Source organism: Prionailurus viverrinus, chromosome E2 (assembly GCF_022837055.1).
Source record: "Prionailurus viverrinus isolate Anna chromosome E2, UM_Priviv_1.0, whole genome shotgun sequence".
In the NCBI taxonomy this organism is placed as follows: Eukaryota; Metazoa; Chordata; class Mammalia; order Carnivora; family Felidae; genus Prionailurus; species Prionailurus viverrinus.
Genome location: NC_062575.1, coordinates 36,472,501 through 36,485,130, shown reverse-complemented (window position 1 = coordinate 36,485,130; position 12,630 = coordinate 36,472,501). Strand labels below are relative to the sequence as shown.

At 43.8% G+C, this 12,630-nt stretch overlaps 1 protein-coding gene across 6 annotated transcripts in view; it reads right to left on the bottom strand.

Moving 5' to 3' along the window:
* The window catches only part of ABCC12 (ATP binding cassette subfamily C member 12), a 104,192-nt gene that overhangs the window by 8,669 nt on the left and 82,893 nt on the right, over positions 1-12,630 (bottom strand). For all 6 annotated transcript variants that reach the window (XM_047837212.1, XM_047837213.1, XM_047837214.1 and 3 more), the window contains 2 exons: positions 9,282-9,468; positions 4,888-4,977 (listed from right to left, as the gene is read on the bottom strand). In XM_047837212.1, coding sequence (XP_047693168.1) covers positions 4,888-4,977; positions 9,282-9,468 — 277 coding nt within the window. The remainder of the gene's footprint in view (positions 1-4,887; positions 4,978-9,281; positions 9,469-12,630) is intronic.

Sequence of the window (12,630 nt, the reverse complement as noted above, 5' to 3'; positions counted from 1 at the left end):
TTGGTCTATGTGTCTGTTTTGGTGCCAATACCATGCTGTCTTGATGATGACAGCTTTGTAGTAGAGGCTAAAGTCTGGGATTGTGATGCCTCCTGCTTTGGTCTTCTTCTTCAAAATTCCTTTGGCTATTCGGGGCCTTTTGTGGTTCCATATGAATTTTAGGATTGCTTGTTCTAGTTTCGAGAAGAATGCTGGTGCAATTTTGATTGGGATTGCATTGAATGTGTAGATAGCTTTGGGTAGTATTGACATTTTGACAATATTTATTTTTCCAATCCATGAGCAGGGGATGTCTTTCCATTTCTTTAAATCTTCTTCAATTTCCTTCATAAGCTTTCTATAATTTTCAGCATACAGATCCTTTACATCTTTGGTTAGATTTATTCCTAGGTATTTTATGCTTCTTGGTGCAATTGTGAATGGGATCAGTTTCTTTATTTGTCTTTCTGTTGCTTCATTGTTAGTGTATAAGAATGCAACTGATTTCTGTACATTGATTTTGTATCCTGCAACTTTGCTGAATTCCTGTATCAGTTCTAGCAGACTTTTGGTGGAGTCTATCGGATTTTCCATGTATAATATCATGTCATCTGCAAAAAGCGAAAGCTTGACTTCATCTTTGCCAATTTTGATGCCTTTGATTTCCTTTTGTTGTCTGATTGCTGATGCTAGAACTTCCAGCACTATGTTAAACAGCAGCGGTGAGAGTGGGCATCCTTGTCGTGTTCCTGATCTCAGGGAAAAAGCTCTCAGTTTTTCCCCGTTGAGGATGATGTTAGCTGTGGGCTTTTCATAAATGGCTTTTATGATCTTTAAGTATGTTCCTTCTATCCCGACTTTCTCAAGGGTTTTTATTAAGAAAGGGTGCTGGATTTTGTCGAAGGCCTTTTCTGCATCGATTGACAGGATCATATGGTTCTTCTCTTTTTTTTTGTTAATGTGATGTATCACGTTGATTGATTTGCGAATGTTGAACCAGCCCTGCATCCCAGGAATGAATCCCACTTGATCATGGTGAATAATTCTTTTTATATGCCGTTGAATTCGATTTGCTAGTACCTTATTGAGAATTTTTGCATCCATATTCATCAGGGATATTGGCCTGTAGTTCTCTTTTTTTACTGGGTCTCTGTCTGGTTTAGGAATCAAAGTAATACTGGCTTCATAGAATGAGTCTGGAAGTTTTCCTTCCCTTTCTATTTCTTGGAATAGCTTGAGAAGGATAGGTATTATCTCTGCTTTAAACGTCTGGTAGAACTCCCCTGGGAAGCCATCTGGTCCTGGACTCTTATTTGTTGGGAGATTTTTGATAACCGATTCAATTTCTTCGCTGGTTATGGGTCTGTTCAAGCTTTCTATTTCCTCCTGATTGAGTTTTGGAAGAGTGTGGTTGTTCAGGAATTTGTCCATTTCTTCCAGGTTGTCCAGTTTGTTGGCATATAATTTTTCATAGTATTCCCTGATAATTGTTTGTATCTCTGAGGGATTGGTTGTAATAATTCCATTTTCATTCATGATTTTATCTATTTGGGTCATCTCCCTTTTCTTTTTGAGAAGCCTGGCTAGAGGTTTGTCAATTTTGTTTATTTTTTCAAAAAACCAACTCTTGGTTTCGTTGATCTGCTCTACCGTTTTTTTAGTTTCTATATTGTTTATTTCTGCCCTGATCTTTATTATTTCTCTTCTTCTGCTGGGCTTAGGCTGCCTTTGCTGTTCTGCTTCTAGTTCCTTTAGGTGTGCTGTTAGATTTTGTATTTGGGATTTTTCTTGTTTCTTGAGATAGGCCTGGATTGCAATGTATTTTCCTCTCAGGACTGCCTTTGCTGCGTCCCAAAGCATTTGGATTGTTGTATTTTCATTTTCATTTGTTTCCATATATTTTCTAATTTCTTCTCTAATTGCCTGGTTGACCCACTCATTCGTTAGTAGGGTGTTCTTTAACCTCCATGCTTTTGGAGGTTTTCCAGACTTTTTTCTGTGGTTGATTTCAAGCTTCATAGCATTGTGGTCTGAAAGTATGCATGGTATAATTTCAATTCTTGTAAACTTATGAAGGGCTGTTTTGTGACCCAGTATATGATCTATCTTGGAGAATGTTCCATGTGCACTCGAGAAGAAAGTATATTCTGTTGCTTTGGGATGCAGAGTTCTAAATATATCTGTCAAGTCCATCTGATCCAATGTCTCATTCAGGGCCCTTGTTTCTTTATTGACCGTGTGTCTAGATGATCTATCCATTTCTGTAAGTGGTGTATTAAAGTCCCCTGCAATTACCACATTCTTATCAATAAGGTTGCTTATGTTTATGAGTAATTGTTTTATATATTTGGGGGCTCCGGTATTCGGTGCATAGACATTTATAATTGTTAGCTCTTCCTGATGGATAGACCCTGTAACTATTATATAATGTCCTTCTTCATCTCTTGTTACAGCCTTTAATTTAAAGTCTAGTTTGTCTGATATAAGTATGGCTACTCCAGCTTTCTTTTGGCTTCCAGTCGCATGATAAATAGTTCTCCATCCCCTCACTCTCAATCTAAAGGTGTCCTCAGGTCTAAAATGAGTCTCTTGTAGACAGCAAATAGATGGGTCTTGTTTTTTTATCCATTCTGATACCCTATGTCTTTTGGTTGGCGCATTTAATCCATTTACATTCAGTGTTATTATAGAAAGATACGGGTTTAGAGTCATTGTGATGTCTGTATGTTTTATGCTTGTAGTGATGTCTCTGGGACTTTGTCTCACAGGGTCCCCCTTAGGATCTCTTGTAGGGCTGGTTTAGTGGTGACAAATTCCTTCAGTTTTTGTTTGTTTGGGAAGACCTTTATCTCTCCTTCTATTCTAAATGACAGACTTGCTGGATAAAGGATTCTCGGCTGCATATTTTTTCTGTCTAGCACCCTGAAAATCTCGTGCCAATTCTTTCTGGCCTGCCAAGTTTCAAAAGAGAGATCAGTCACGAGTCTTATAGGTCTCCCTTTATATGTGAGGGCACGCTTACCCCTTGCTGCTTTCAGAATTTTCTCTTTATCCTTGTATTTTGCCAGTTTCACTATGATATGTCGTGCAGAAGATCGATTCAAGTTACGTCTGAAGGGAGTTCTCTGTGCCTCTTGGATTTCAATGCCTTTTTCCTTCCCCAGTTCAGGGAAGTTCTCAGCTATGATTTCTTCAAGTACCCCTTCAGCACCTTTCCCTCTCTCTTCCTCCTCTGGGATACCAATTATGCGTATATTATTTCTTTTTAGTGTATCACTTAGTTCTCTAATTTTCCCCTCATACTCCTGGATTTTTTTATCTCTCTTTTTCTCAGCTTCCTCTTTTTCCATAACTTTATCTTCTAGTTCACCTATTCTCTCCTCTGCCTCTTCAAGCCGAGCTGTGGTGGTTTCCATTTTGTTATGCATTTCGTTTAAAGCGTTTTTCAGCTCCTCGTGACTGTTCCTTAGTCCCTTGATCTCTGTAGCAAGAGATTCTCTGCTGTCCTGTATACTGTTTTCAAGCCCAGCGATTAATTTTATGACTATTATTCTAAATTCACTTTCTGTTATATTATTTAAATCCTTTTTGATCAGCTCATTAGCTGTTGTTATTTCCTGGAGATTCTTCTGAGGGGAGTTCTTCCGCTTGGTCATTTTGGATAGTCCCTGGAGTGGTGCGGACCTGCAGGGCACTTCCCCTGTGCTGTAGTGTATAACTGGAGTTGGTGGGCGGGGCCGCAGTCAGACCTGATGTCTGTCCCCAGCCCACCGCTGGGGCCACGGTCAGACTGGTGTGTGCCTTCTCTTCCCCTCTCCTAGGGGCGGGATTCACTGTGGGGTGGTGTGGCTCGTCTGGGCTACTTGCACCGTGCCAGGCTTGTGATACTGGGGATCTGGCGTATTAGCTGGGGTGGGTAGGCAAGGTGCTCGGGGGCAGGAGGGGCAGGCTTAGATCGCTTCTCCTTAGGTGATCCACTTCAGGAGGGGCCCTGTGGCAGCGGGAGGGAGTCAGATCCGCTGCCGGAGGTTTGGCTCCGCCGAAGCGCAGAGTTGGGTGTTTGCGCGGAGCGAGCAAGTTCCCCGGCAGGAACAGGTTCTCTTTGGGATTTCGGCTGGGGGATGGGCGGGGGAGATGGCGCTGGCGAGCGCCTTTGTTCCCCACCAAACTGAGCTCTGTTGTCAGGGGGCTCAGCAGCTCTCCCTCCCTTTGTCCTCCAGCCTTCCCGCTTTCCGAGCAGAGCTGTTAACTTATGACCTCCCAGACGCTAAGTCGCGCTTGTTGTGGGAACACAGTCCGTCAGGCCCCTCCGCTTTTGCAAGCCAGACTCGGTGGCTGTGTTTGGCCGGCGAGCCGCCCCTCCGCCCCGGCTCCCTCCCGCCAGTCCGTGGAGTGCGCACCGCCTCGCCGCCCTTCCTACCCTCTTCCGTGGGCCTCTCGTCTGCGTTTGGCTCCGGCGACTCCGTTCTGCTAATCCTCTCAGGAAATTTTTTTTTAAAAAAAGAATCTCTTCCTCAACTTAAAGTACTTTAGACTGTATGGTAAATATGGGCTTTAAGAAGAGGGTTGTGGTTCATTTTCAGTTTTTATTTTATTTGTTTGCTTGTTTGTTTTTATTAGAGAAAGCATGTGTGTGCATGACACAACGAGGGGCACAGGGAGGGAGAGAGAGAACCCCAAGCAGGCTCCACATTCAGCTTGAAGCCCAATGCAAGTCTCAGTCTCACAACTGTGAGTTCATGACTTGAGCCAAAATCAACAGTCTACCACCTAACCGACTGAGCCACCCAGGCACCCCAACAAATTTCAGTTTTTAAAAAGACCCCTTTCACATGTCAAAAAATCAATGCCTGCATAAATTCCGCCAGAGTTAACTAGCCCTTCCTCTGGCATGCACTAATTTCTTACCAAAATATACTCCCTGAGCAGCTCCACGGGGGTGAATTTGGCCTGGGTCTCTGTCCCTGTTCGCACACATACTTGGAGTAGTCCGCTTAGCTATTGTAGAGAAGCAAAAGCTGAGTTAGATCCCTTTCTTCCCTTGGGTTCTGCTGCCCCACCCTCAGGGGCAGCCCTTGTGAATTACCCCTCACCAGCCTCACTCAGAGCCACACAAAAACATGCCTGCATTGCCAGCCAAGTGCCCAGAAGTAAAGACACTGCAGTGTTGTACCTTTAAATATTCCTCTGCATTCGGAACCAAATGGGTAATGACATTTTCCCTGACACTCCAGATGGCATGAACCATCCCACCACAGTACCACTTGATCACTCTTGGTCTAAGCTGGAATCTCCCAGGGCCACAGAGCTGCTGGGTATCCACCCCTTGCTGCCATCTGGCATGGTCCTGCACTTCCATGCCCTCCCTGATTTACCCAACAGGCAGCCAAGCAGCCACTGAAATCCCATTGCCACAGATCATCATGGGTAGAAGGAAATCATTTAGCCCATCTGTTTGCTTCAGACATGAGAATATCTAGGCTCAGAGTGGGGAATGTGGCTTGCTAAGGTCACCTATCTTAGGCCAGAATCCCCCAGAAGCCAACCCTGACATTTGAGTGTAAGCAGGTTGAATGGAGGTCCCCCAAAAAGATATGTATGCATCCAAATCCCTGAGACCTGTGAATGTTACCTCATTTGAAAGAAAAAGAACTTTAGGTATAAGTAAGGATCTTGAGATCATCCTGGATTATCTGGATGGACCTTAAATCCAATGACAAGTATCCTTATAAGAGACAGAGGAAGAGAAGACACAAAAGAGAAGAAGATGTGAAGACAGAGGCAAAGGTTGGAGTGATGCTGCTACAATACAAGAAATGCCAAAGAATTCCAGCAGCCACCAGAAGCTGGAAGAGACAAGGAATGGCTTGTCCCCTAGAGCATGCAGAGGGAACCAGGTCCTGCCTACACTTTGATTTGATTTGGGACTTCTGACCTCCAAAACTGTAAGAGAATAAATTTCTCTGATTTTATTTTTTGTTTTAATTTTTTTTTTCAACGTTTATTTATTTTTGGGACAGAGAGAGACAGAGCATGAACGGGGGAGGGGCAGAGAGAGAGGGAGACACAGAATCGGAAACAGGCTCCAGGCTCTGAGCTATCAGCCCAGAGCCTGATGCGGGGCTCGAACTCACGGACCGCGAGATCGTGACCTGGCTGAGGTCGGACACTTAACCGACTGCGCCACCCAGGCGCCCCAGATTTCTCTGATTTTAAGCCACTAGCTTATGGTGACTGGTTACAGCAGCCCTAGGAAATTAATCCAGGAGGTGGACCGCAAAAGTACCAGTGGGAGCTGGGAGAAGTGACGTACAGAACAGAAAGTAAGTCATGAGAGGTTCACTTGTAGGTACCCAAAATTCGATCCTACTGGAAGCTCTGGGACACTGCATGGAACACACTTGAGTTGTCCTGAGGAAGCTGGGCTACATCCCCACTGATGCCCTTCAACAATTTTTGGGGCCACTTCTGGCTTAGGGAATTCCCCACACTTGCAGGCTGCCCTGGGCTTGGATTGGGCACCTTCTCGTAGCAGCAGAAGGCCAACCAGGCTGCCCTGGAAGGTTGGTGCACCAACAGCCCCTGCTTCAGTCACAAGGTGGGGTAGTGGGCTCAAGGCAGGACCAGGTCTTCTTTCACTGGGTGAGCAGTGACTGTGGGCCAGGCCCTGTCACAGAAGGGCTGGTTTTCCAGGGCTGAATGTGATGGACAAAACCCCTACAGTCACACGGCTTATGTTCTAGCAGGCTGGCAGGATAAGACACACGTCATTTCAAGAAAAGGTAAGATGCCAATAAAACAGGATGTGAAAGAATGGTCAGAATGGAGGTGGGGGGGAGAGGTTTGTCTCTGTTAGGGCAGTTAAGGAACTGTGTGAGCAGAAACATTTATAGAAAGAAGTCCGCCAGACAAACTCAGGATTTGGGTAGCTCTGAGTAGCAGCAAGTGACCTTAACAAGGACGCAGTGTGGCCCAAGCAGGTAAATGGCAGGGGGCAGTGGTGTAGGTCCACACCCTTTGCATGGTTCCCTTGTTGCCTGCCTGCTTAACACACACCATTGGCTTTCTATTTCTCTTAGAGCAGTGTCTCTTGACCTGGGTGATTATGCCCTTCAGGAGACATTTAGCAATGTCTAAAGAAACTTGTGGTTGTCACAACCTTAGAGGAGGGAGGTTCTACTGGGATTTCCTAGTTAGAGATCATGGAGGCTAACATCCTATAACACATAGCACAGCCTCTCACAAAGAGGATCATCCAGCCCTTATATAAAAGCAACCTTATATTCCATGGCTGACAAAGCCTTACATAGTCTCTCCCCGCCAACACCTCAGACCTTATTTTCTACTCTGCTCAAGCTACATGACCTTCTGAATGCCTCAAATGCACCCAGCTCCTACCTACCCTAAGCCTTGCTCTGGCCTCTCAGCCTGAAGCATCCTCCCTTCCATCTTATTTGGCTGGTTCTTTGTCATTCATGTACCAGCTTGGAAGTCACCTCTTAGCAGAGTTCTCCTCTGACTATAGAATCTCATGTTGTTTCCCCATTGACAGTCACATTACCCTGTTTTATTATCTTCAAAATAAACAATTTCTGAAACCTTCTCACTTATTTGCTTGTGCACTTATTTATTCCATCCCATGTTATATCTCTTTTTATCCCATAAACTCTATGAGAACAAGACCTGTCCAGATTGTTTGCTGCTGAATCCACAGCACCTAGCAGAATTCCTGGCTCACAGTAGATTCTCAGTGGCTATCTGGTGAATGAATGAATGAACCTTGCCCTTAAAAAGGGCTTATGTGCATTTTATTAAATTCAAGGGTATCATCCCTTTAAGTCCCTGGGAAGGCCTCCAGTGTGTGCAAATTCTCCAGTCTTACAGGAATATTTGAAAACAATCTCACAGAAAGCTGATGATATCCCCCAAAAAGCATGCCCTCAGTTGAGGAAAGCTGTTTCACTTGGACCAAGTAAGGGGATCTATTCAATATCATCTGCTTTATATCTTACTAGGCAACAACAAATAAAAACATCCATCAATGAGGAAAACTAGCTACCCAAGAAAAATTCATTTTTTCCCACTTAAGATAAAGATCTGAGAATATAGTTTTGTTCTTCCCCCTTCCTAAAATGCCATTAAAATGATATCAGAGAGATTTTCAAAAAGGAATAGAACTTTAAGAGCAAGAGGGTTGGAAAGAGATAGCACTGAACGAAGGAGTCACAGATTTATGGAAGATGGAAAAGGGAAGAAGAGCCTTTTAATAGAAAGGAGGCAGAATGTGTTGTCAGGGCTTACAGAGATTTCTATCTAGCAGAACTCAGACAGGCTCCAGGTGTGAGAAGGAGCCACAGAAATACTGATCAGTAGTCTGTCTATAGACCCATCTGTTTACCAGTCCTCATCTTTCTTCCAACCAGACGTAGCTGGATACTTTATCCTTAGGCCAACACATACACACACATGCACACACACACCCTCAAGATTCACACTCAGATAGGTATCAGACCCAGATGACCTAGGTTCAAACCCTAGCTCTAACACATGACAAGTGTGTGATGTTGGACAAATCTCTCTAAGCCTAAGTTTTATCATGTATAAGGTGAGGACTATGGCAGAAACTATCTCATCGATTGTTGTGGGAATAAATGAATTAATTCACATACATGACTTACAATAGTACCTCAAATGGCATGTATTTCCTGATTATTATTATTATTCTGTATTACTATTATTTTCCTATTACTGTTATTTTCTTGAAAAGAAAAATACCAAAGCAAACAAAAGGAGAAGTCAGTATTATTTGTCATAGACATCATGGCTGCCTCTCCAGCATCCTTTTCCTGATCTCTATTATGGGACAGTTCTGTGACTTGGGGGTAGGATGGTGTGTGACTCCATCCTTTGACCTAAGCCAATCATCCAAATTCTATCCAGGCACTAATTTGTTCCGGGATGCCTAAACTAATCCAGTTAAGAGTAAAGCTCAAGGCTTTTCCTCCGTGACTAGGGTACGAAAAGCTTTCTTCCTCCTTCCTTCCTGTTGCAGCTCTCAGAGAATGCCAGTCACCATTGTACAACCATGAAGGAAGTCATCACAGAACAAGGACAAAGCCAGAGGCTATGATCCAACTATTCCTGAAGCCCACACAACTGTCATGCCTTTTAGTGATGTGAACCAGTAAGCTCTCCCTGTTTGTTGCACCCATTTGAGTTGGATCTTCTCTTACATCCATCCTCCCTAGTAATGCCCTATGCCAGAGCCTCCAGGCCAAACCTAACTTTATACTAGGTGTTACCTGGATGATGTAAGACAAAGACAAGCCTTTGGATGAAGCACTAATTGAGGAGAAGCTCAGAGTCACCAACAAGGCCACGATGAAGGTGACAATGTTCATGAGGACATCCATTCTTAAAGCAAACCACCTGAGAGCACAGTTAAAGTACAGGAGGTGGCTGGAATTTTCATCATTTAGCATCTTAAACCTAAAATTAAAAAATCATACAAAACAGGAGTCAGTTGTACTTCCACAGAGCTAGGGTTAGGGTTACCAGAAAATTAAGGCAAGGGGATTTTTTTTTCTTTTTCTTTTTCTTTTTCTTTATTTTAGAGAGAGTGAGAGAGAGTGTGCATATGCAAGTGGGGGAGAGGGGCAGAGGGAGAGAGAGGGAGAATCTTAAGTGGGATACATGCTGAGCACAGAGACTGACATGGGGCTCAATCCCATAACACTGGGATCATGATCTGAGCCAGAATCAAGAGTCAAATGCTCAACTGACTGAACCACCCAGGCTCCACAAAGAGGAATTTTTAATCAAGAGCTAATGCACTCTTACATAAGACTCTTACAAAGACACGCATATATCCATCCATACTCTTTAAAATATGCCGCCATAAGCATCTTTGATATGCACATTTTTTTTGAGAAATCCTATGTGGCAGCATTGTGCTGAGTGGGCTTTTTCTCTCTTTCCCAGAACTGACAACTAGAACCCACAGCTGAGAAAAAAAGGTGCTCAGTATCTCATGCTCTACCTTCAAAAGACTTCTATTTTGGATTCAGCCACTCCCTCAAAGGCCATGTGGAATTGACAGCCCCTTGATCTATAAAAGGGTAAGGGCTGATTTTGGCAGAGGTTGCCTTTAGGGAGAATCAGTGTGTGTGATGGTTGAGAAGGGAAAGAAGGATGTTTGGTTCCCCTTATCAAATCAGAGAAAGAAGATTCAAGGCAGTTGCTGGGGGTCTCCTCCGGAAGAAAAAAACTGACAACTTGTAACCCCTGTTGTGTATCCACTGAGCCAGAAAGAAAAAGGACACTGGGCAGAGGGACGGAGAAATGACACTGCTAAGGATGAGGGCAAGACCCCCCTGGAGTTGCTCATTTCCTAGATGCATGGAAGGCAGATCCTGCCCAATCCTGCAGTTCCTAGAGTTGAGGGTACAGAGAGAAGATGACTTTCGGTGCTGCAGTCTTAATGCAGTATCCCTCAGCATGAGGCAGAGAGGCTCCAGATCAGGGGAATGCAGTGGAAGGCTTCACAGGAAGAGCTCTCTGGAAGACCCAGGCAGATCTTGCCCATGAGCAATGCCTAGCAGAACTGCCATGGACTTGGTCCTGTTGGAGCCTCCACCTTGCCACACCACATCTGCACAATTTGCTGGAATGGCAGAAATGAGCATCAGGAAGGAAAGAATAACCTAATAATGTGTCCTCCCTCACTTCATTCCTCTGCACCAGGCTCAGGGAACCAGGCTCAGAGAAAAAGGAGAAAATGTTTAAAAGAATAGACCAAAGGCTTCCCAGTAGAACACCTGCCCTCCCCCTCCACCTGACACATACACACAGCACAGTATTACTACTCCAAGCCTCTGGGTGTGTAGGGAGGGAATACAGTTGGCCCTTGAATAACGTGGGTTTGAACTAAACAGGTCTACTTACACATGGATGTTTTTCAATAAATACAATGCAATATTGTAAATGTATTTTCTCTTCCTTATGATTTTATTAATAACATTTTCTTTCTCTAGTGTTCTTTATTGTAAAGATATAGTATATAATACATATGACATACAAAATATGTGTTAACCAACTTTATATCATTGGTATAGTAAGCTATTAGTAGTTAAGTATGGGGGGAGTCAAAAGCTATATGCATATTTTCAACTGTGTGTGTGGGGGGGGGGGGTTGATGCCACTAAACCTGCATGGCTCAAGGGTCATCTTGACCCAGACTGAAATTTTGAGTGGGCTGAACTAACAACTAACCATGAGAGATATCAGATTCAACTGCCACTGAAGGTTCCCTTGACCTATTGGGAAAGGGGCTTCAATGTTTAAACCCCTCACTGGCACAGTCATGAACATCTCTGGGCATTGCTGCTTCATCCTGTTCCAATGATCCTCCAAAGATTCTGTCTAGAAGCACCTCTGACCAACCATGCTGGGCCTGTAGCACCCTCCCCCTTCTGTTTCTCTCAAAGTTATTTTCCCCAGAGCTTAGTTAAAATATTCTTCCAAATACCATGGTGTTTCTATCCTACAGCTATAAAGCTTACAAATTCAGATGATGGTTTAAGTGACTTAGAAGTCATCTGAGGTCTTATCTGTGTGGTTGGTCAGATTGCACAGGAACAAAAGAAACAGAAGGCTGGGATCAAATTGGAATTTGACCCCAAGGCTTTGTTTAAAAAGCAATACATGTCAGGGGTGCCTGGGTGGCTCAGTTGGTTAAGCGTCCGACTTTGGCTTAGGTCATAATCTCGCAGTTCATGGGTTTGAGCCCTGCATTGGGCTCTGTGCTGACAGCTCAGAGCCTGGAGCCTGCTTTGGATTCTGTGTCTCCCTCTCTCTCTGCCCCTCCCCCACTCATACCCTGTCTCTCTGTCTCTCAAAAATACATAAAACATTAAAAAAAAATTTTTTTTAAGCAATACATGTCAGAAGCCCAAGCCCTCTGGAAAGTCCATGACAGGAAAGAAAGTATTAAAAAGAAGCAGACCCCATCAATCATGTAGGACTCAGCTGCCCTGTAGGATTCCCTTGGAAACCTTGGACAAAAATCTGCAGGAAGACAAACCTTGTATCTGTTTTGTTTGTCATGATTAAGTTGATGAGTAATTCTATGGACAGGAGCCTTTCCTCATGATCAGGACACTGGAAGTGTCAATGTGTGATGCAGGACTCTCTACAGATGACACATAGGTTAAACTAGGAAGAGCACAGCCACTGATTGAACTAAAGGCAAGTTGAGATGCCAAGTTTACACTGAGACCCTGGGTGGCAAAGTGTGGGAAAAGAGAGAGAAAAAGAATTAGACCCAAACTTGAAGTTTGTGTTAGGTTTTTAAGGCAGAAAAATATGGAAAAAAAAAAGAACAAAACAAAGTGGAACACCTATGTGTCATACACTGTTATAGATTCACCAAACTCCATTTTTTTTCCCTCCTATGGACACAACTGGACTACATTTCTCAGCCTCCCTTGCAGTTTGGTGAGTACATGTGAATGAAATCTGGTCAATGAATGAGCAGAAATGATAAGTATCTTCATTGGAATTAACCCATAAAAATTTCCCATGGGATCCTGCACCCACCTCTCCTACCTTATCCTCCAGTTAGACACAGAGGATCATAGAGAAGACCCCCCC